General features: G+C 55.9%; 1 protein-coding gene across 1 annotated transcript in view; it reads right to left on the bottom strand.

Moving 5' to 3' along the window:
• The window catches only part of TSPAN18 (tetraspanin 18), a 26658-nt gene extending 14751 nt beyond the window's left edge, over window positions 1-11907 (bottom strand). The window contains exons 1-3 of the mRNA XM_021685391.1: window positions 11852-11907; window positions 4012-4084; window positions 1709-1903 (exon numbers count right to left, since the gene is read on the bottom strand). Coding sequence (XP_021541066.1) covers window positions 1709-1903; window positions 4012-4074 — 258 coding nt within the window. The 5' untranslated portion in view covers window positions 4075-4084; window positions 11852-11907. The remainder of the gene's footprint in view (window positions 1-1708; window positions 1904-4011; window positions 4085-11851) is intronic.
• Window positions 11908-23632: the final 11725 nt, after the last annotated feature.

Genomic DNA, 23632 nt, shown 5'->3' on the forward strand with positions numbered 1-23632 from the left:
ACACAACACACATACACACAACACACACACAATACACAACACACACACAACACACAACACACACAACACACACACAACACACACAATACACAACACACACACAACACACACAACACACACACAACACACACAACACACACACAACACACACAACACACACACACACACACTAGGCCCTAATGTAATATTTTGCACATAATTTTAGGTGAATTTCAGACATGTGAGTCCATTTTAGGTTAGGAGCCTCTTGACTAGCCCTGGTCTGAGACATAGGGGGCCTGGGTCCAAGAGTCCCCTGCCTGTGACTTGCACTGAGACCTCAGGCTAATAGGTGCTGGGCTTCAGAGAGGGGAGGAGAGGGGAGGGATGAGAGGAGAGGGAGAAGGAGGAGGGGAGAGGACACAGGGAAAGTAGGGAGAGAGGAGCAGAGACTAGGAGAGCTCAGGAGAAGGATAAGGAGAGGCAGCAGGAATAGAAAGCAGGAGATAAGAGGCAGAGAGATGGAGGCAGAGAAAACAAGAAAAGAAAGGGATGAACGTAGGTAGGTCTCCTAGATCTCGAGACTAATGGAGAGAAAAGGGAGGAAGGAGAAGGTGGCGGAAGAGAGGGGTGGAAGGGGTACTTTAAGGTTCTAAGGGAGCTCAGCTCTCCCTCGGTGGACTGGGGCGAATCTCAGCTGGTCCCTAGGTCTTGGTTTTCTCCACAGGGACCATGTACCCATCCAGTGGCAGGCTCAGAGGCTGCCGGTTTGTGGGGAGGACTCTCAAGGCCCCCAGCCTGCTCCCAGCGCAGCGCCCCGGCCTGGCCTCCTGTCTTGGCTTCAGAGATGAGACCCCGGGGGGCTGAGGCGAAGTGGGGAAAAGAGGGGTTGGCGTGACCTGGGACCCACATCCCAGCTCCTTTTAAAGTACCCGTGGGCTCCCAAGCCTGCGTCGCCCCGGCTGGCACTGTAGAGGGCTTTCCGCCAGGGGGCGCCCGCAGGTTTCTTTGTTTCTCCTCAAATGCAAGGTTCGCAGTGTGCAGGCTGCTGAAGGCCAAAAGGGACCCCGGCTCCCGGGTCACACATTTCACAGCTGATTTCCCTTCCTGTCTGGGATGTGGGGAATCTCACTGTGACACGAACGGAGGCCGTACGGCCTGTTCTAATCTGGGGAGGAGGCATGGTGCCAGATCTCTCCCTCCCACAGCCACAGGAGCCGACGCACTGCAAGACAGTCCTCCTGCTGACCCGCCCACGCGTCCGGGATTGCTCGACTCCCGACCCCTCCACCCACTCACCCACGAGGAGCACCTGCACGTTGACCCATCCACACACACTCTTCCCTAAGCAGGGCTGTCTTCACCTGGCCCTGTAGCGCGACTGGGCTCCAGCTGGAAGCTCTCCAAGCCCTGGGCGCCCACAGGACCTCACTGGGGTGGGAGACCCACCCACCAAGTCCAGGAACATAGGCAGAGGCCCAAAGGACCCAGCCCACGGGAATACGGAAGGTCAGAGAAACAGAGCATCCACTGGTGGCCTCATTTGGTGCCAACCTCCAGCTAAGCTGCCCCTTGTTTAACAAGCCAAGATGCCAAAGCTCAGGGAGGCTAAGAAACCAGACCAAAGTCACATCATTAGTTAGGGGACAGAGCAGGGTGCACCTGAAACCCAGGCCTGCCCACTGCCCCCGGGGGCACCCACAGGTGGGGTGGGGGTGGGGCTACTCACAAACAGCAGCAGACACTTGTTCTCACGGACGGCCCCACAGCAGCCCAGGAAGCCGAGCAGAAAAAGCAGGCCGCCCATGGCCAGGAGGATGTAGGCGCCCGTGATAAGCAGGGGGTTGGCGGCCACGATCTCCCGGAAGCCGGTGGGGTCCACCATGACCCAGATGCCGATGCCCAGCAGGCAGGCCCCACCCAGCTGCTCTCAGGGTCGGTCAGGAGCGGGGAGAAGAAAGAGGCAGACAGGGGGGTTAGACGCTCCACACACACACACCGTCTCCCCTGAGTCAGGCCCCACGGTGGAACCGGGGAGCCCCGGGGAGCCCCACAGAACTGGGCAGAAACCCTATTTGCTGCACAAACCAGTGTCCAAGCAATGTTTTTCACGGTTTTGCATTTTTCTGGCTACCCAGACCTCAAGGGCATCCTCTACACCCAACCTCCGATCCACGCCCCATCGTGGGCTGCTGGGGACCATGTCCTGGGGAGTTTATCGGCCATTTTTATGGTCTCCTTAAATGTCGGACCTGCAGGATAATGAGGTCACTAGTCCAACCCTCTGCTTCCACACTGAGCCCCAGAGGGGGCCATGACTTGCTGAAGGTCACACAGCAAGTTCACGGCAGAGCCAGGGCTGGATCCCAGGCTTCTCTGACACTCACCGAGGCCACGGCACACGTTCTGAGGCCTGTACCATGCTTGGGGCCGGGAGAACGTGGACACAAGCCGTCCACTTTGTCCTCAACAGGAGTTCTCATCAGCGTGGGCTCACCACTCTCACACCGGCTCCGCGAAAGCCTTCTTGTTTATGTCGTCATGTCCACGGCCCATCTCTCTGTGCCTTACTCATTTTGGAGAAAGGCAGCTTAGTCCAGAGAAAGGGCTGTGCCGCTTGTCAGCTGTGTGACCTTGGGTAAGTGGCTTAACCTCTCTGAGCCTTCGCTTCCTCATGGGTAAAAGAAGATACAAATTCCACACACACTCCCCCACCAAGGTGGCCCCAAGGAAGAAAGGACAGAGTGGATAGGAATATGCTTAGCAAGTTTCAGAAAATATCCGTTCCATTTTCCTTGGGGACAGACAAGGACTGGAAGCAGATCAGGTGGGGAGAAGAACAAAACAGTTTGGCCTCATCCAGATTTTGACTGGGGTGAAGTGTCTGAAATCCCTGTGCAGTGGGGGACCAGAGGTCCCCCGAGGTCCCCCAGAGGCACGAGCCAGCAATGCCAGGCTGCGGCTGAGAGCAAACTGGTGAGCTTTGGGTGTCTGAGAGGGGTCTGTAAGCTGGTGGGCAGAACTGCACGGCTTGGGGCTCGGAGCAGGCTCAGCGGGTAATATTCTTAGGTACAGGGGTAGGGGCAGAGGAGCGGCGGAGAGGCCGGAAGGACCCAGCATTGGTCGGAGAGAAAGGGAAGGCCAACAGGGACTGCTGATGACAGAGTGCCCATGGTCACCCTGTGCTGGACACTGCCTTTCCCCTCTGTCCCTTACAAAAGCTCTGGTAAAAGCTACCTCCCTCCTCATTGCTCTTAAGGTTTTGGGGTTCAACAATTGTGTGCTGAAGGCTGCTTCAAGGGCTCAGACTGAGCTGCCCAAGGGGACATAGCCCCATTGCAGGTGGGGACACTGGAGTTGGCCACCTGAGCGCTCAGGGCCTCTGTGCTTTCAAGTACAGAATCCACAGGCTGAATGCGGCTGGAGCTAAGCTAGCCAGTGTGGCCACATTCCAGGCACTTCCTAATAAACCAATCTTGCTTAGTTTTCAAAAAACCTGTTGAGGTAGGTAATGAAGGGATGAAGATACTGAGGTTCAGAGAGGTGAAATGTGTTTCTGATCACACAGCGGGTAAGATGCAGAGCCGGCTTTGAGCCCAGGGTGCTGCCAGCCCCTGAGAGGGTTCAGATTACATCAGGTGGTCACAGCAGCTCAGCCCAGCCAGCTCGGAGGCGTGCAACTGCGCTGGGGCTCAGGGTTGAGTGGGGCTGTCTGGGCTGCCCTCTTCTCCTTCCCCTCCTTCTCTCCCACCCTCCACCAGGGGTCGGATCCCAAGGCAGCAGCCAGGATGAAGGCCCCTACCCTTTGTACAAAACATCTCCCCTGTGACCACGGGCTCTGTGGAGTGGGGCGGGCACCATCGGCGGCCTCTCGTCTGGGAAATTCTGGCTGGCTGGGGAGATTTGCTTCTGGCACTGGCCCCTGTCCTGCCCCCAGGACTCAGCCCGGTGTGACTATTTCTCAGCCACGGTCTGTTCTGCCCACCCAGCAGAGGCCTAGGGAGATCCCAGGCACGCTCCAGCAATACTTACAAATATGAAGAAATTGAAAACAAACATCAGATACTTCATGCAGCTGAGACAGTCGCCTTCCATGGTGTTCTACCTACAAGACAGCAAGCCCCTCAGTTTCCCTGCTGGGGGACCCCACCTAGAACGAACCCTTGCCCCTCCCCTGTGGGGCTTCCCCGTGGTCAGCCCTGCCCTTGCAGCCCGGTTGGTGGAGGAAGAGGGAGACCGGTAACAATTACCTCTCTCGGAGGTAGCTTTTTACCTCGTGGGGCCAGAGTGAGGAGTGAGAACTCGGGGAAGCAAACCTGCCTGGGTTCAAGCCCAGTTCTACCGTTCGTTTGCTGTGTGGCCTTGGGCAAATCACTCTACCTCTCTGAATCTTGCTCTTTCCAACCTGAGAAAGGAGATTAAAAACAGAAGCTTCCTCCCAGCCGTATTGTGAGGATTCACGGAAATAATGCAGTAACGTGCTTAGAACGACGTCCAGCAGGTGGCAAGTGTTCAGCAGGGCTGCCTCGAGACAGGGCTTGATTGCAGAGGTGAGCCTTCCATTGGGCAGACGAGCCACCCAGGCTCAGAGCCTTCAGGAACTTGCCAAGGTCATGAAGCAGGATCAGAATCTGGGCCTCACAAACTTCCTGCCGCCCCACACGCCCTCCTGCTTGTAGGACAGCCCAGGGCTATTCCATGGTGCCAGTGGACGAGTGTCACAGGGGAAAGGGGGGGCGGGCACCTACCTAGGGGCCCAAGCCCCCTTCCCAAGGCCAAACCCTCCCCACGCCCTGACTACCTCCATAGTGAGACCTATGGCATCCCACCTACCTAAGGAGCCTTCCCCGTCTCTGCCTAAAAGTATGCCCCTGGTAGCGAGTCTCTGCATACAATTCTGTTCGGCCAACATTTACTGTGTATTGACTGGGTGCCAAGAACTGGGGCTTGAAGCCAACAAGATGCAGCCCTTCTGCATCCCCAGGGGAAACAGACAGCAGCATCTGCTCTCACGAGTCAGACCTCAAGCACATGGTCACGTCCATATTCAGTAGTCAGTATTGCCATACTTTCTTCATGACGGCCCAGGGAGCGACTTGGGGCAGGGGTCAGAGGTCCATGGGACAGGTGAGGAAACCAGGCTCACGATGAAAATAGCCTGGCCAACCTCCCCCAGCTGGTAAGGGCCACGGCTGCAGCTCAGCCTGGCCTGAGTCCCTCTCCAGGTGACCCCAGCAGGTGGTCTGCGCTTCCGTGACAGGACGTGGTGCAAAGGGTCCTGGGAGTATGTGTTGGACGTGGTCGAATGTAGGGAAGCTGGTGCTTGGTTACTTTCCACGGTTTCCCATCCTCCCTCGGGAGAGAGTTGGGCTCAGTTTGTGGCAAGGCGTAAGTGATTATCAGAGAGATTAAGGGATTTGCCCAGGGCCACAGAGCGTGTAGGAAGCAATGCTAAGATCTAACACCAAAGTCCATGCACTGTGCCTGGTACACGGTGGGCACTCAGCAAATCTGCGCCATCCCCACCCCAGGGCTATGCTCGCCTCCCGCACTCCTGGCTCATTCCACTTGGAGATGACAGGACCAGCCCTGCGCGGCATTTTGGTCAAGGCTAGAGGGTTTTTAAAAGTGCATTTGAATCCATGGGGAGAAAAGCACAGGCAGAACCCGCTGCTGGGGAAGGGCGTGCAGGAAAGGCTGGTGCCTCTCATCTCCTCTTCTTGTGGTTTTTGCTAGTGTGCCAAGCATTGACCTTGGCGCTGGGCAGTGGCCATGGCACCACTCGGGCATCTGGGAGTCCATGAGGAAGGTGCTGGGTCAGGCAGCCAAGGGCCCTGGGGCCCGAGGGCTTCCCTCCTTACATGGCCTGGCTCCTGCTGGCTGCTCGGCTTGGCTGATTGAGCAGGGGACACCCAGGCAGGGCACAGAGTACCCAAGCCAGATGCGCTTTCTTATTTTATTGGGTGGCAGAAACCAAAGCATCAGACCACACAGTGATGAATACAAAGCCACTCCAAAAGAAAATCAGGGAGTGAACTTGAACCGAGGGCTCCAGGCTCAAAGCCTTTGTCCTTCCGAAGGCGCTTTTGTTAGATTGGGTGAGAGGAGAAGGGGAACACAGGGTTCCTGGGGTCACCTGGCTGGTCGCCACCCCTGGGAATAATAACATTGAGCATTTAGTAGGTGCAGGGCTCCATCCTCGGCACTAGACATGTATTAACTCAAAAAACCTATGAGATAAGTACAATCATCATCCCAATTTTCTAGAGAAGGAAACTGAGGCAGAGAAAGGCTAGGCGACTTGCCTGAGGTTGCAGCTGGTGAGTGGTGAGGCCGAGATTTGAACCCAGGCAGTCTAATTTGGAAGAACAAAGGAGAGAGAGAGAGAGAGAGAGAGAGAGAGTGTGTGTGTGTGTGTGTGTGTGTGTGTGTGTGTGTGTGACTCTTCTTTCCTTCACTGAGCTGTGGCCTGAGTTTATGAAATGTCATCTGCCTCCAAAGCTAGAATCTGGTGACACCATCCACTCCGTCTCAGGGATCCTTCAAGTGCCTCCAGCCTCAGTCCCACTCCCGGCCTCCTCCTCTCTCACCCAGATGTGGCCTCAGCCCTGGCCTGGGGTCTCCCTACCTCCAGCCACTCCCCTTCCAGCCAGTGCCCCCACAGGGGCCTTTCCACAAGGCACATCCAGCCACATCAGGCCCCTGCTAACCACCTGGCCTCTACAGGAGACCAGCCACCCCTTAACCGTGGACTGCAAGGGCCTCCAAGACTCCCACGACCACCTTTTGGTACGCTTCTGCCCCATCGACATCAAAGGACAGTCCCCGGAGCTCACTTGGTGACTTGATCCCTTCTGCTCGGACTGCCTTTCTACCTCCTCCCTTCCCGCTTAATTCCTGTTCATCCCTCAAGGCATCACCTCTATCCCCGACACCCCCCATCCTGTCCCTGCCTTCCCAAGGGCTCCCATGGCCACTGCTGATCTCCACCCCCGCCTCCCCCACACTGTGTAGGATTACGTCATCAGCCAGTGTTCTGGTGAGCTCCCGGAGGCGTGGGATGGCAGCTGTGCCCTCCTCCGGGGACAGAGCAGGGATTGGTACGTGGTCTGGACTGCATAAAGCCCCACCACCTAGCAAACGTTAATTAAACAGCACGGGCAGGAAGCCTGGCTCGAGGCTAAGGGCTTTGCGTGCATCGCGTCTTTGTGTCCTCTGCACCCCCAGCAGTTAAAAAGAGGGGGCTTGAGGATCCACACAAGCAGAGGGGCTCCCAACCTCCTCCTTTCCTCTCTCTGCTGTGCCCTCTCCAGAGTGAGGACAGGCCCCACATGACTCCTTCTGATGCCCCATGTGCCTGCCTTTGTCTCCAGATCTTCTTGAGGCCGGAGAGCCTAGAGCTGCCCCGGATAGGCAGCATCAGGAGGACCTGTCCCTTCCTTTGTCCTGGGACCCAACCTCCCAGTGGGCAGTGGGAGGGCTGAGATTCGGTGGGGACCCCCAGGTCTGACCAGCCAGCTGTTTAGCCAGCCTGCCTTCTGATTGGTCCACGCCAGTGCCCACCCATTCTTGACGATCTTGACCCTCACCCTTAGCCGTGGGTCATCTCTGTCTCCTCCATCAGCCCTCAGCCCGGGCTCTCTGCCTCCGGGGCAGCTCCCCAGGATGCCATCTCCATGCCCACCTACCAGCCACACCCCTCCTCTACCTCTAGCCTTCTAGAAGCAGCATCTCACCTGCATCTAAACACAGTGGTTCTGAGAACAGGCTCTGGAGTCGAACACACCTGGGCTCCAATCCTGGCTCTTCATCTTTCTACCGCTATGTCTTTGCTAAATGACCCAACCTCTGGGAGCCTCAGTTTCCTCGTCTGCAAGAACGGGCATTGAGGGCCCACATCATGCACTGTGGTGAGAAGTCAGTGACTACACTGGCCTGGAGCGGGGTGGACAGCCCTTCCCATGGCCACGCCAACCCGGCAGGTGTACGGGCCTCCCTGGGCCGCTGTGCGCCCTGAGCTCAGGACCCCAGGACAGTGGCCTGAACCCTAGGCGCTGCACTCCGGCCCCCTCTCCTTTTGGTACCAGGCCGACTCAACTCCACATGTCTGCTGAGACTCGGCGCCCTTTGGAAATGGGGACGAGGACAGGAAAGAATATTTATTCAGCACTGACTCCTTGCCAGCCACATGCCACCTCCACGAAGCCCTCTTTCAATGACCCCATGTGCCCTTTCAATGACCCCATGAAGAGGGAAGCACTGCCCATTGTACAGATAGGGACACTGAGGCTCAGGGAAGGGAAGCGACCTGCCCAACATCCCAGGGCTTATAAGCATGCTTCTCAGCCCACCCCAGATCCTGTGCTCCACCTGGTCCGGGGGCAGCTTTCAGGTAGAGAGAAGGGCAGAAGGAGCACTGGACTGGGAGTCCAGAGCCTGAGTCTCCTGCCCTGTGAGTCACTTCCTCTCTCTGGCCTCAGCATCTTCTTCTGCAAAATGATGGAGCAGTTTGATGACTTGTCAGTTCCTTCCATCAGGCTTGAAGCAGATGGGCCTTTGGAGGGCAGAAGGGACTGCCCCACTAAGATGCTGGAAGTCTGCGAGAGGCCAGGCTCTAGCGGCCCCCTCCTCGGCCCACCCAGGCAAAGCTGCTCTCCAGGGCAGGATCTGGCTTCAGCTGGCTTTGGCTTTGTAGCAATTAAGGGGCATAATAAATACCGCAGCTCATAAACGGGCTACCTGTATTTATTACGTACCACGTTCGTTACCGATTACATCTAATGGGTAGCTTGTGGCGTGCTGGACTCCTGGCCAAATGCAGTAAAAGGAGCGTGTCTCGGGCGCCTGGGTGGCTCAGTTGGTTAAGCGACTGCCTTCGGCTCAGGTCATGATCCTGGAGTCCCGGGATCGAGTCCCGCATCGGGCTCCCTGCTCGGCAGGGAGTCTGCTTCTCCCTCTGACCCTCTTCCCTCTCATGCTCTCTGTCTCTCATTCTCTCTGTCTCAAATAAATAAATAAAATCTTAAAAAAAAAAAAAAGTTTAAAAAAAAAAAAAAAGGAGCGTGTCTCTGGGAAGAAGAGCCTCTGACAACCTCAAAGGTGAAGCAGGTAGAAAAATAGATGATGGGAGCTAGAGGGCAGATGGAGATCCAGAGGCCCAATCCCAGCTCCAGGGCGAGGGGTGTGAGTGGAGAGAGGGCGTTGGTTCCTGACCAAGGATCGAATCCCAGCCCTGCTAGGCTTCGCTGGTGGCTGGGGGCAAGTTCCTAAACTGCATGCATCTGAGTTTCCTTGTCTTTAAAATTAGTATAAAAATAATGCTTTCCTCATAATGCATGGAAAATAGGGAGCGCAGGGCTTGGCACGTGGCAGCTCTAGCAACAGCTAGTAACTGTTGGCAGATCTTAAATTCTTACCACGGGCCAAGGAACATGCACAATCTCAATCCTCATAAAGCTCCAGGGTAGAGGTAACTTTATCTCCACTTATCAGGCCAGGGAATTGGGGCTCAGAGAGGTGCCATCACTCATTCAAGGTCACACAGCACAGAAGTGCCTCAGCCAGGATTTGAACCCACGTCTGTCTTCATCTGGAGCCACAACTCTTCATCATCATTTTCGATAAGTGCAAATTCCCTCACCCCATTCACCCATCCTCCTCCACAATGCAGGCCTGTCTTCATACCTCCACTGCTACCTCATTTCTCCCTGTTCAGGGCGATCAGCCTTCTGGGCCATCATCCACCGCCAGGCTGAAGTCACAAGACTGACGCCAGCCCACTCCACCTGCCACCAGGCGTTTCTGAGTGTGGGACACACCTCCTTAGCCAATCGGCCAGACAAGAGGGACAGACCAGGGGACCCCCCCAATCCCTGCCTGGATCTGACTGAGAGCGCCACTCACTCACAGAGCCCTTTGGAAGTTAAGTGAATCACAGCCCAGTTCCCTAATTTACCTCTAAGGAGGGTGGGGACATAGTCAGTCTCTGGAAGGTGGGCTGAGAAGAATCTTGAGACTATGAGGTCCTGTTTCTCAGAAATGATGCTCAAAGGCACTTATGAAGGAGAAATGGAGGTCTCTCTGCTGAAGGGAAATGATACGCCCTCCCTGGGCCCGGGGTGAAAGGCCCACCGGGGTTTGCCCAATCCCTGGAGTTGACAGGGACCTGGAGGGGCGCCTGGCCCCTCCACTTTCCAGCCTCATGACCTCGGACAAACACACAGTTTCCCTGGGCCTCTGCTTTCACGTCTGCAAAATGGGGCCAGAAATGCTGACCTCAGGAAAAAGTGTGGGCTGAAGATCGAATGGGACTAGATGCAGGGCACCTCACGTCACACCTGGCACACGGTGGCTCCGTCCCTCTTCCCTCCCTGTGGCCCCGCCGTGAGGCGGCTCCTCTCCCCTACTCTCTCGGACACCAATACACTGGCCAAGTTCCCCGCGTCAGGAGAGAGGGGAGGACTCTGATGCGGAGGATTTCTGAGTGGGAAGAGTGGTTCTCAAACTGGGTTCCCTGAGACTGGCAATCTCCTAAAGCTATTTTCAGGATTCAAAGAACACCTCAGAAATCATCCACTCGCTCACCACCAGCTGGCTCAAGGGGCAAGTATCTTGGGTTTGGGGGGCAATTAAATCACCCCAGGCTGGGGACCCTATTTCTTGGGTTGTTCAGAAGCTCTCACCCCCACGTATATATGACTTTGCAGTACAAAAAATGCAGGAGAAACTCGAATGTATGCTTAGGAAATGACTTGGTAAAGGCAGCACTGTTTGGTAGATAAAATCCTTTAAATCTTGGGGCCCAGAGGGATGAAATGTGGGAGTCAACATTGCAGGCAGAGTCGACTTCACGTGAGTTCAACTCCCCCCGTGCTCGGGGAGAGCGTGTAGGGGAGCCGGCTAGGTGCTGAGGTTCCACGCAGGGGTCTGACCCAGGGTGAGCATTGGGGGGGGGTGGGGGCTGCTGCCCTGGATCTCATGGTCTCAAGGCTCCTGTCGTGGTGCCTGTCATGGTGTCCCCTCACCTGGCCAAGTGACGGCTCTGGGCTCACAGACAGGTGTTTCATCGTACAATGTGACCCCCAGATGCAAGCGACTATTCCTCATACAACGAAACCCAGTGGTTCAGAGCTTTAAGGGGATTTAAGGGAAACTTCTCTCTGACACTACTGATTGTGTCACCGGCGGTTTAGAAGCTGGTGCTCGTGTAATTTATGACACCAGCATTTTCCGTAACAGAAGTTCTCGGTCATAAGCAGGTAGGGCCCCCTCGCTTTGGAAATGAGAAAACAGGCTGAGAAATGGAAAGGGGGTGCGGCCAAGTCAGCAAACCAGTTAGTGATGGATGTGAGCCGAGCACCCTGGTCTTGAAGGCCAGGTCAGGGCCCTGGGAATACACTCCAGGCTCGGTCTTGTGCTTGTTTATGTTGGTAGCACGTCTCTTCCCTTGTTAGAACGCATGCTTCATAAAGGCGGGGACTTGTTTTGTTCACTGCCTTATTCCTTGAGTCCTGAGCAGTGCCTGGCACACAGTGGGTCCTCAATTCATAGGTCTCACCCAGTGAGGCGAAGCAACGCTTTCCAGCATCCAATTTCTCCCTTGGGGCGGGGGTTTGAGGAACACGCCCCTGCTGTCACTCTCCCGGCTGAGGCCTCCCTGCAGATGCCCAGGTGACAGAGAACAGTGCAGATCTCACGAATCAGAGAAACAAAGGTCAGGAAGAGAGGGAAAGACGGAGAAAGACAGACAGCAGGAAGTGACGTGGGTTGAGACAGACAGACTGAGAAAGAACTGAGGACGAGGCAGGGCAGTGTCAGGGGAGAGGGCAGAGGTACACAGGGAGAGAGGGGGCGCCAACTGCTGACTTGTCACCTGGGCAGTTCTTTGGGCGTCAGCAGGACAGAATCTCCCAGCCAGAGGGCCTCTTGTATATTCTTTTATTGGCCCAGCTTGTCCTAGAAGGAGAAAATATTCAATTACTATAGGAAGTCAGTAAGGAGCCGCCACGTTCAAGAAGCTGTTTATGAAAACCTGCCCTACGGATGCACACAGGGCAAGTGCCTGGCTAATCTGGGTCCATTAGCGCTAATGAAAAGCTCTCAGCAGCTGGGCCCACTCCAGCTGGGGAGGCCCGCACGGGGGGCCTGCCCTCTGCCCAGATGGCAGCTCCTGGGTCCTCCCAGGAGCTGTGCGGGGAACCACAGTTTTAAAAGACTCTCGGCTTCTGGCATGGGCTTCGTCTGTGCTGACAGACCGCATGTGGCTGAGGCACTGAGAGGAGGCGGCGGGCCTGGTGAGCCACACACTTGGATGCCACCTGGATGTCACCTGGGCATCTGCAGGGAGGCCTCAGCCGGGAGAGTGACAGCAGGGGCGTGCTCCTCAAACCCCCGCCCCAAGGGAGAAATTGGATGCTGGAAAGCGTTGCTTCGCCTCACAGAAGGATTTGCCAGAAGGTTCCTATAGGGAGCCGGAGCCCAACCGTGGAAATGAGGGCTTGCTTTCAGCCGTCAAATGGGCCCAGATGGAGGCCTGTGTTCTGCCACACCTTTGGGGAAGCCCATGGCTGGGTCCTGCGCTAGGAGGGCCTGGAACAGTGAGGAGCTTGGGCCGCGGGGGGCGTTCTCATGGGGAGGAAGGGGGAGACTTGGGGGTCTCAGGTGCCAGATGAGATTCCTTCCCGTTCATATCAGTGGAGGGGTGGTGGACGAAAGACTCCTCTCCATCCACGCATGCATCTGCTCGGGAGACACGTATTGAGCACCTACTGTGTGCTGGGTGCTGTGTTAGGAACCGGGGATGCATCTAAGCTCACCCTCTGTGTCGGGTGGTGGCGGTGGAGGAGATTGGAGGAAAGAAAGGGATGACGATAGGGCTGGGGACCCTCAGGAAGGAGGACTAACCATCCACGGGTGTAACTCCACTCCACTGGGGGCAGTTGGGGGGGGTTCTTGGGGAAGGGGCAGCACAGGGGAGCAAGTCTTGAGGAAGCGTGGAGGTGAGGCTGGGCAGATGGAAAGGCAAGAGAAGGGGCCTCCCTCCTGAGAGCTCGCTGAGGCCCCCCATACCCCTATTTGGCCTAAACACACGCACACGTGGCAGGCTCGTCAATCGCCTGTCTCTGGATCTGCTGCAGAGAGCTTTGGGCTACACACTCACATGTGAGCTCCCTGAATGCTCACGACACCTGGAAGTAGGGCTCACGGGGGCACGGCCCTTTACCGAGAGGAAGCCAAGCCCGGCGGGGGAAATGGCTTGTCCAGCATCACACAGCTAGGACGCCTGGGAGCCGGAGTGCAAACCCAGAATGGGGATCAGAACGAGCTCTGAGAGAAAGTGCTTTATCCGCCCGTGTGGGATCACACTGCATCCTCACAGCAGCCCTGCTGGGCGGGCTATTGGCCCATTTTACAGAAGGAAACGGAGACTGACCAATGTAAATGGCAAAGCTGAGCATCCTCCTGTGATCCCAGGAGATCTCAGGCAAGGCGTCCGAAAAGCCGTACTGGGAGCCAAGAAGGGGAGGGGGGCAGATGCCCAGCCCCATCTGGCCTAAACAGTGATGAATCCCCTGAAATCGGCCCTCGGGCTGAGGGGAGGTTCTGTGCACCCTGGCCCCTACCAGGCAGGACACAACCAGCAGGGGGGGCACGAGGGAGTGGGGGGAGCAGGGAGAAACCCCCTGGGTCCAGGTAATGTCCAAGAGGCTCTGGGCTGGAACTTTGTCCAGGGATGGCTCACAGGGCGAGAGGAAGCCAACTCAGGCTCCTTTCTAGAGCTAGGGTCTCTGCAGTTAGGGAAAGGAGCCCCGATTCTAGTTCAGGGGCTGTACCCCATGACTAGCCCTGCCGCGGGGCTCAGGGAAGTGGGGAGGAGTCAGTTTTCTCCTACCCCTGTTTTTCCCCCACCCCAGCCCAGCCCTGTCCAGCATCTCAGGCTGGCAGTTGTCCTGAGTATGATGTGACCCATTTTCCTCTGGACACTGCGGCTGGAACGAGAGGACCCGGTGGCACACAAGGCCCATCCAGTGACAAGGAGGAGGCACTGAACTCCGTTTGGCACCTGCCCGCCTCCTCTTTACTGGATATCCCTGCCCCATTGTATGCCGGCTCCCAGGCTGAAACGAGCTTACCCCTCTTTGGGGTTCCAACTGCCCTGAACAACCTCCCATCTCTCTTTGTCCTTCCTGCTCCCCCAGTCATGGCCTGGCTCCCATTTCCTGACCCAGCAAAGATCTGTGTTAAGGGGAAGCTGGCAAAGGGCAGCCGAGGGGATGCCTGCCACATGCACCCCATCTCAGCTGGGATGGCACTTGCCTTGGCCAGCTCCCCTGAGACCTTCTTCTAGAAAGTCACTAACCCTCCCTGAGATGCCACGTTCTCCTCTGAAAACTGTGATCCTCAATTTCAAAGTTAAATGTGGTTGTAAGAATTCATGATATGGGGGCGCCTGGGTGGCTCAGTCAGTTAAGCATGCGACTCTTGGTTTCAGCTCAGGTCATGATCTCAGGGTCCTGGGATCGAGCCCCAAGTCTGGCTCTGTGCTCAGCCTGGAGTCTGCTTGAGTTTCTCTCTCTTTCCCTCTCCCTCTGCTCCTCTCCCTGCTCATACTCTCTCTCTCAAATAAATACATCTTTAAAAAAAACAACAATTCATGATATGAAGCACATGAAATTAACTGATATGATATGAAAACCCTTGGAAACCTGCAAAGTACTTTTCCCATGGGGAGCTAGTATTACCAGTAACATCACATAGTGGAAATAAGTGGAGTCATCAGTGGAGGAGGGCATGGGGGAGAACCCTGGGCAAATGGCTTGGTCGGGATAGCTACAAACATCTTTCCCCTATGTGGCCCCAAATTCAAGTTAACTGCTACTATTTTGCGATAACCGACTCTAACGATAACTCATAGTACTGCGTGTTAACCATGGAGCAGGCTTTGCTAAGCATCTCTCCTATGTACTCCTCGCCTATGAGGTCGGTACCCTTATTATCCCGTTTTCTCTATGAGGCAGCTGAGATTGAGAGAATGTAATGAACTGGCCTGAGTTTATTCACATGATTAGTCAGACATGGCCACGATTCAGGCATAAGTCAGCTGGATTCCAGATCAGAGCTCCCGACAAGACACCAGCCCACAGAGAGGACAGGCGAAAGAGGAAGAGCTATGCCTTGGGCTCCAAAATTTCCAACCCAGGGCTGCTCTATCCTGAATCAGGCAACCAGGCTGACTCCCAGGGAGCCAGCTAGCATCCTCCCCTGTGCCACCTGGAGGCCCCTGGGGGATGACCCAATCCTGCCATCCCTTGACAGATGGGAGCCCTGACGCCCAGAGAGGGGCAGAGACGGGTGAGGTCACGCAGTGCCTTGGGGTTCTCTTGTGCAGGCCCCTGCCTGGGCCAGACAGCTTTATTAACCTTGCCCCTCCCACCGCCCCAGATGGCGGTTCGATCCCATCTGCACAGTGAGGGCCCGGGAGGGGTTCTCTGATTAAGAAGAACAGCTCAGTTCATAAATCACTCCTTTTACTCTCACTGCCCTCGGCTCCCGGGCATACTTTCTGGAGAGAGAGAGAAGGAGGCAGGTGGACACGAGTGATGGAGAAGCCCCATGGGAGGAAGCAAATGCGGGTCTGGGCTGGGCTAGAGCCCAGAAGTGTCTTGCAAGCGCCCCAGCCAGGCGAGGGCGCTGTGGGCCAGGGCAGAGCCTTCAGGGTCCCACTGGAGCCACCACGCCCCCAGCAGCCTGGCTTCCCACCCGCAGGGCTCTGCCCCGACAAGCTGCAAGATCTGGGCCAGTCTGCCTCCTGAGCTTCCGTCTCCTCACCTGTAAGATGGGGGTTTTCAGAGCCTTTGTGGCTACCGGGGGGGTGGGGCAGGGTGGGGTGAGCGAGTGGGTGGAATGATGGAGCTAAAAGGGCTTTGGTGGCTGCACATCCAGTTCCCGCCTTCCCGCATGCCAGGCCCCTGCTAGTGCGAGCCCTGGGCGTGGGCCAAGGCGCAGACCGCGGCGGCTTTCCTCCCGCAAGGACTCACTCGAATCTAGTGCCAAGCCGTAACCCCACACTCGGAGAGGAGTGTTAACAGCCATCCCAACCAAGTACTCTGGGCCAGCCCCAAGAAGCAAGGGCGGGGCTGGAGGGGGCGCTCATTGCGGGGGGCCCGGGGTGCGGGGAGCACAGGGCCATGATCAGGCGCTGTGTCCCGGGTGCTCACCTAGAGCGATCTTACTCGATCCCACAAAAAGCTAGGCAAAACAGACGATCCCACCGTCCTTCCCTTTCACAGCCCGGGAAACCAAGGCTCCACGGGGCTAGAAAGGTCCCAGAGCCAGAACCGACACCAGGTTTGCCGGCCTCTGAGCCCTGTGTTTGTTTTCCTTCATCAGGACACGCACGAGGCAGAGGCTTGTCAGGATAAAAATGACCCTTGCCATCAGGTTCAAAGCTGAGGGGGGAGGACTTATTTGCTCGCTGGCTGCCTGCTGGGCCTCCTCCCAAGACAGACAGTCTCGTAAACAAGCAATTGGCCCGAAATCCTGGTGTGCCTGGTGATGGCGCGGACATGGGGACATGGACACAGCTGAGCGGGGGCTCAAATCTAATTAGGCTCCTGGGGGCGGCACCGTGAAGGTTAACCAGGCAGAGCCTGCCAGGGATGCAATGGGATCCTAAAAGACAGCCTCTCCTGCCCCCCAGACTCACAGAATCGTGAATGTCGAGGGCACAGAACGTCTGATCTGCAGGTCTAGGAAGGTCCCATCTTGAGGGTCCCTGCCACAACCCTTTCCCCTGTCCCAGAACTCCCATGGGCCTGTTTCCATCAGAGAATCTTCAAAGAAGGAAGTGCCTTAGGGAAGGTGACCTCCAAATCTCTCTTTTCACAGCGGATGCTGAAGTCCAGAGGGGGACGGGGTCCTGCCCAAAGTCACACATCACAGCTGGAAGCAGGAGCTCCCGATTTTAAGTCCGCTGCTCTTCCCCGACTCAAGGCAGCCTCCCAAGACTGACATCTGAATTTATTTTGGCTCCTGACAAGACGAGGCACAGACCACCTTGGTGAATCCTCCCGACCACCTGGGAGTTGGGTGCTCTGGATCCACCAATGAAGAAACTGAGGCTCAGAGAGGTGAAGTCACTGGCCGAAAGTCACACAGTAGGTTGGAAGAATGGTTAGGACAGACAAAGCAGAATTCCTGTCCTTCTGCCCTGGCTGTCTTCCAGAGCTATGGCTGTAGGGACTTTGGGCCTGCTGATGCCCACAGTGACCCTTGCCACAATGCACACTTCCCATTCCCTCCATGGACCTGGGCTGGACTGAAGCCACAGAAGATGCTCATCCCAGACACAGGACAATGGGTCCATCCTCCTGCCTTGGCGCTCCGACGGCCTGTTTGCAAAGGCCTCTGGGGACAAAGGCTCTGCGCCCTCTTGCAGAGACTTTCACTTGCCACGGTCAAGGTGCTGAAGGCAAGGCAACCAATTTGAACTTGGACGTGAGCAGAGAGGAGCGGTCATTCCGTGCACTGGGCACAGGATTTGGCCTCAGGACAGCAGAATCCAAGGGCTGGGAGGGACAAAGGCAGGGCAGAGTGCCGATGCCGGCCCTCCTCCCAAAGCCAGTCCTGCCCTGTCCTCAGGCCTCCCTGAGCCTCAGGGAAAGGTTCCCTGACTGCCAGCCCTGGGACCCAGGGAAAGGGAGGCGGGTGGAGGAAATGAGCGGACATTCCAAGCAAACAAGGCTCCCAGGCTCCAGGGGACATCCTTGTGGGGCTATGACAAGGACACTTGGGTTCTGGGAGACGGTGTGGGTACCAAGCGGATGAGAAAGAAAGCCAGCCTTCCAGTGAGGGAGCAGACAAGAGATTTTAATCCTCTGGAAACCCTCCTGCCTTTGGAGAGAGCCTGGGGCTCGATGGGCGGGAACATCTCTTCTGCTTCCCCCAGAGATCTGAAATGGAACTGAATACAGGGAAGGAGGTGCTCGGGGCGTGGCTGGTGTCCGCTGGTCTGGGGTGGGCGCTCTGGGCCTCTTGGCCACCCACCCCAGCCTCGAGTCGCGTCCAAGGAGCAGAGTCCACACAGAGACCAGGAGGAGCCTGCAGGCCCGGCGTCCTCGTCAGGCTCGCTTCCTGAGGGGCACCCACAGGATGAAGTGTCGGGGGAACAGCCCATCCTTATGGTTTTCTAGCACATCCGTGCCAGCTAGAGGGAGGCTTCTCCAGAAGGGAGGTCACCCCCATCCAGTAGCCTTGGACACCCGTCCAAGGGCACACCGCCCAGTCAGGGCTCGATGACATCGACCAGACCCCCAGCCTGGGTGTTCCCTGCCACACATCGGGGGCAGCCGTGGCACATGCTGGGGGTGGCCTCAAAACTCCTCCCGGGGAAAGCCCACAGAAAAGGTGATGTGGCCGTGGCAGGAGCCACAGGATGCTGGCTCTAGGACTGGAAGGGGCAGGGAAGGGGGACACCCGATGTGTTGTCTGAACATGTTGTCAGCCCTTTCCCACGAGACAAAAGCCCTTGGTGGCCAGAGCCATGTCTCCTGCCTCCTCTGAGTCCCTTCAGAGGATACACAGGGTACTGGCTGGAATATTATCGATCTAATAACTGCTCCTTCTTCCCACGTGCCAGGGATGGTGCTGAGCACTGTCCCCAACACCACCTTCAATGGGCCAATTACTTCCGAGTCACCGGGGAGTTCACCGAGGCTCAGAGAAGGTGAGTGAGCATCCCACAGTGGCCCAGCTGGCTTCCGACCCCAGAAGGCACAGTGCTAGGTGCTAGAGCACCTACCGGCTGACCAGCTCTTAGACCACACTAGACAGAGCCAGTGGGCAAGAGAAGCCCGCAGGCCCGAGTCCTGGGTTCAAGTCCAGGAAGCTCTGTGTTGCCTGCCCTCTCTAACCCTGAGTCCTTCGGCTGTTTCCTCGGCCAACTGCATCTCTAAGCCTCGGTGGGGAGTAGGAGCCCCCAGCCCTCCCTCTTTTCCCACATTTCATCCCGCCCTCAGGGCCTGGAGCTGCAAGAGACCCTTTGAAAGACTTGGTAATCCATCCCAAAATATGCAGGGCTGTTGCTGGGGCAACCTGGTTGCTGCACAGCGCGGATTTAAATATTTAATGGCTTCTGAGGTATGAAGGGGGCCTGGGAACAGGGCAGGAAAGGGCACAGGTCTGAGCCCCGGGCAAGGCGGGGGGGGGTAAGGAGTGGGGGAGCCCTGGCAACTCCTCCAGAGAGGCCCCCACCTCCCATGCGGAGGAGGGCGCTGAGGGCTCCAGGCTGTGGCTGCCCCTAATGTCCCACAGGATAACACAGATTGTGACTGGGACCCAGGCAGTGGGTGAGACCCAGAATTCCACCGGTAGGGGTAATGGGGGAAGGTGACGGGGGGAGTTCTCTTTCGCAGGTGAACAAGAGAAATGGATTTTTTTCAAAAGGGCCTACTGTACAGTGGACACCGTGTGAAGTTCTTGCCTTCTGTCCTTTGAACCTCACTATCATCCTATGGGGCAGGCCTAGTATTCCCAATTCACAGCTCAGAACAGTGGGATCAGAGACGTGCAGTGACTGGCCCCAGGACACACAGCTGCTAAGCGGCAGACTTGAACCGAAGGCAGTGGGCTCCAAAGCCGGTGCTTTTTCTGTCAGGAACCAGGGCCTGAAGTGCTGCTTAAACTAGTAACAGCAATGGCTAGCGTGTATGAAGTCCATTCTATGGGCCAGGCACTGTGCTAAGGGCTTTGCGTGTTCTAATTCACTTAACCCTTACGACGACACTGGGAGGTAGGCACTGTTACCCCCATTTTCCAGATGTGGAGGCTGAGGCCCCAAAAGGGGAAGTAAGACACCAGGATCACAGGTAAGCGGGGGAGGCTGGATTCAGGCCTCCACAGTCCACTCCGGAGCCAGTACTCTTCATCTAGTTCTTCTTCTTCTTCTTTTTTTAATATTTTTTTATTTTTAAAAAAGATTTTATTTATTTGACAGAGAGGGTGGGAGAGCACAAGCAGGGGGAGCAGTAGAAGGAGAGGGAGAGGCAGGCTCTCTGCCATGCAGGGAGCCCGATGCGGGGCTCAATCCCAGGACCCTGGGATCATGACCTGAGCTGAATGCAGACGTTTAATCATCTGAGCCACCCAGGCGCCCATCATCTAGCTCTTCTTACCCCACATTTAGAAATGTGTATAACAAAAACAACAAGTTAATTAATTGAAGTCAAACTTAAAATCCTTTTTTTGCCCTGGCGTTTTGTCCACATCCTCCAAAGCTGGATAGGATGGCAAGAAGAAATTCTTCCAACAACTTAGCAATGAAGATGAGTCAGCTTGAGGCTTGCTTTCATTGACTTGCTCTACACACAAGCCACGTGCACATAAACCCACACAGACTGCAACGTGATGGCCACACAGACATGTGCTCACAGCAGACAGACCCACGTGCACAGACAAATGTACAAACATATACACACACACACACAAATAGACACCCGGACAGATGTAGCCACACACCTATGTACACACACGGAGGCACACGTGTACATATGTGTGCACGCACACACACACACACACACACACATACTCACAGATAGGGCCACCGGGCACTTTCTGCCTAATTGAACTAACTATAGTGTCAGGAAAAAGACATCCAAAGTCATCCGGCCCACGCCTCTGCCAACATCAAGAATAGCTGGAACAGGCAAACCGATTTGATCTTATTCTTAAATATCTTCAGTAAGGAGGATAAACCCCACGACTTCATTCTGATGTCTCCTCAAGTAGGGAAGTTCCTCCTGGCATCTAAGCAAATTCCATCCTGCTTGACATTAATCACAGCACAACGCTTTCCCTCAATACTCTGCTTTACAGCTCCCAAAGCCCTCCTAAGCTTACACTCTTGCTTCATCCTCACAACCATCCAGCAAGGCAGGGCAGAGATGATTTTAATTTATGGGGAGTAGGGCCCAGAGGGTTAAGGAGCTTGCTTGAGATGACACAGATACTGTTCAAGGTGGGCTTCCGTCCCAGTTGTCGGGCCCTCCCTTTGGCTGCTGATTTCACCCTTGTTTCAATGACCCAGTTTGCTGTCAATGTCACATCAATTTCACTTCTCTCCTCTCTGTCTTGAGCTTCCTTGCATCTCAGCCTGTGTTCAGTGAGGGGACTTCACTGGCCCTGGCTCACTTCCAACCTGCCTCTGTGATGCCTGGTGCAGCATGGAGAGGAGACCCCTCAAAGCTGGGTTATCCTGGGTGATCCCGAAGCTTCCCCACCCTGAGTTAACAGGTTTCTTGTACTGGGGCAGACGGGTGAGGCTTCCCCCCCCCTTCTCACTCACCAGGGCAAGAATCCCTGAACTCCCCCACACACCCCCCTCCCCAGGACCCAGGAACTGTCGCTGGAGCAGAAATCAAGCCTGCTCCCTCCCCCTCCTAGCCTCCTGTCCATGGGGGTCACTGCCCCAGTTACATTTGCTTGGCAATAAATATTGAGTCACTGGGTCTCCCAGGGCAACTGCACTGAGTCTAGTCACCTGGCCCGAATTAGGGAGGCCACAACCCCTTCCCATAAAGGGAATGCTATAGGTATTTGCAGCTCAAGTTCTGGAGGGCAAACCACAGAAAAACCGAGAGACACCATGTCAGAGCTCCTGTCTGGCTAAGAAAAGCCTGCGAGGAAATGAATCAAAGGAAAATCTGGGGCGGGGCCTGAGCTGATGGACAGGCAGGAGTCAGAAAGCCCTGTTTTCTTTCCTCCCCATAAAAAATCATCCCAGCTGCTCCTAGGATGCAGGTCTTAAGGGATGCCGGTCAGGGGTGGGGGAGGGAAAGAGCTGGGCTTGGGTGGAGACAGGGACAGGGAGTAAGGAGGGGTGGGGGCTCAGACAAAGGGGAACGAAGGCATCCTCCATCCTCCCCAGAAGCCTGGTCATCAACTCCACCAAATATCATTATTTCCAGGCCAGGAAAGATGCTGGCAATCCCACCCAGAAGCCTCGGGGATGAGCAAGTATTCAGTCTTATGGAGCACCAGGAGAGGATTTCTACTTCCTTCTGACAAAATAATAATAATGAAAAATAAAACTTCTTCAGGTCCTGGTTTCCCCATCTGTCCAATGGGACAGAAATCCCTACTTTGTGCTCTTCCCGTGAGCTGGTGCTGGGCAGGATGGGAGACCTAGGGAAGGGGACAGGAGGGGATCTGCCAGGGACTCATCTGGAGCAGAGGTGGCAACTTTTTCCCTAAAGAGCCAGACGGTAAATATTTTAGGCTTTGCAGACATATTGCTTCTGTCACAATGATTCAACTCTGCTTTGTTGGAGAAAGTAGCCACAGATTGCATGTAAAGGAATGGTCATGGCTGGGGGCCAACACAAGTTTATTTACAAAAAAAGACGAGGCAGGATTTGGCTCACTGATTGTGGTTTGTGGAGCCCTGACCCTAAGGAGTATTTAGGGAGTGACCCTGGGTCAAAGCAGCAGATTAGAAGTGAATGTGATTCCCCCTGTTGTACAGGGAGCAGAGAATGGGAGAGAACAGAACTGGGTGTTCAGAGAACTGGGTTCCAGCCCTGTGTCCAGGCTGTGCAGCTTCTGCCAATTCCCAACACCTCCCTGAGCCTCAGCGGCTTCACTGTGCACACAAGGATAAAGATGGAAGCGCCTCCCCAGCTTACAGGGAAGGTCCAAGGGGGCCTGTGTGGGTGGGGGGCAGTGCCCTCAGCAATCAGGAAACCCTGGCCGGGAGGCTAAGTTAACCACAGCAGGCAGGGCTCTGGCTGTGCCCCTGGCAGCTGGTAAGGGGGGCATGCCAGGGTCTGAACAGCCCTGGGGGGAGCTTTCCCGCAGAAGGGGCTGGAGGAGTTGGAGCCGGTTACCCTCTGATGCCAGGGCCTGGCCCTACTTCCCTGTCCAAATCCTGGAATGCATCCTTTGTCAAGCGCTCTTTGGAGCGGGGACGCCCCTGTACCAGGGCTGCCAGAGGGCCAGGAAGGCTGAGCCCTTGACCTTGGCCCTGCTCCTGCTGAGTCTGACACACAGAGACACCATGTCCGGCCAGCCCTGGTGGGCCTGCCTGCTGCAGGTCTTCCGTGGTTCTAACGAATGGCAGATGACCCAGGCAGAGCCCATTATAAGCCAAAGATGAGCTCTTTGATTAGCCTCTTGTGCCTGGGAAGGCCTCCTCCCTCTCCTGGTAAGGCCCAACAGCAGTGAGAAGGGGCAGAGAGGCTGGTGGATGGTGTGGCCAACTCTGAGCCAGTCATGGCCTCTGCATCCCCAGGGAAGGGAGGAAGGCGTTGATGTTGGTGATGATGAGTCAGCATTCACAAAGCACTTACTATGTGCCAAGCACACGTCTAAACACTTCATATTGATTAACTCACGTAATTTTTACAACAATCTATGAAGTGGGCACAGTTATTAAGCCCATTTTACAGATGGGGAAACTGAGGCACAGAGAAGTGGAGTAACTTGGCCAGAGTTGCACAGCTCTTAGGCTGGCATTAGAACCCAGGCAGGTAGTTCCAGCACGTGGATCAGAGGGTGTCTAAGATGTCTGAGAGCTGGTGGGGCAAACCATGGAATTCTCCAGAATTAGGAAACCCACTAGAAAAGAGGGAAAAGTGGGGGGCTCAGGATCTAGGCTTTG

Source organism: Neomonachus schauinslandi, chromosome 11 (assembly GCF_002201575.2).
Source record: "Neomonachus schauinslandi chromosome 11, ASM220157v2, whole genome shotgun sequence".
Classification (NCBI taxonomy): Eukaryota; Metazoa; Chordata; class Mammalia; order Carnivora; family Phocidae; genus Neomonachus; species Neomonachus schauinslandi.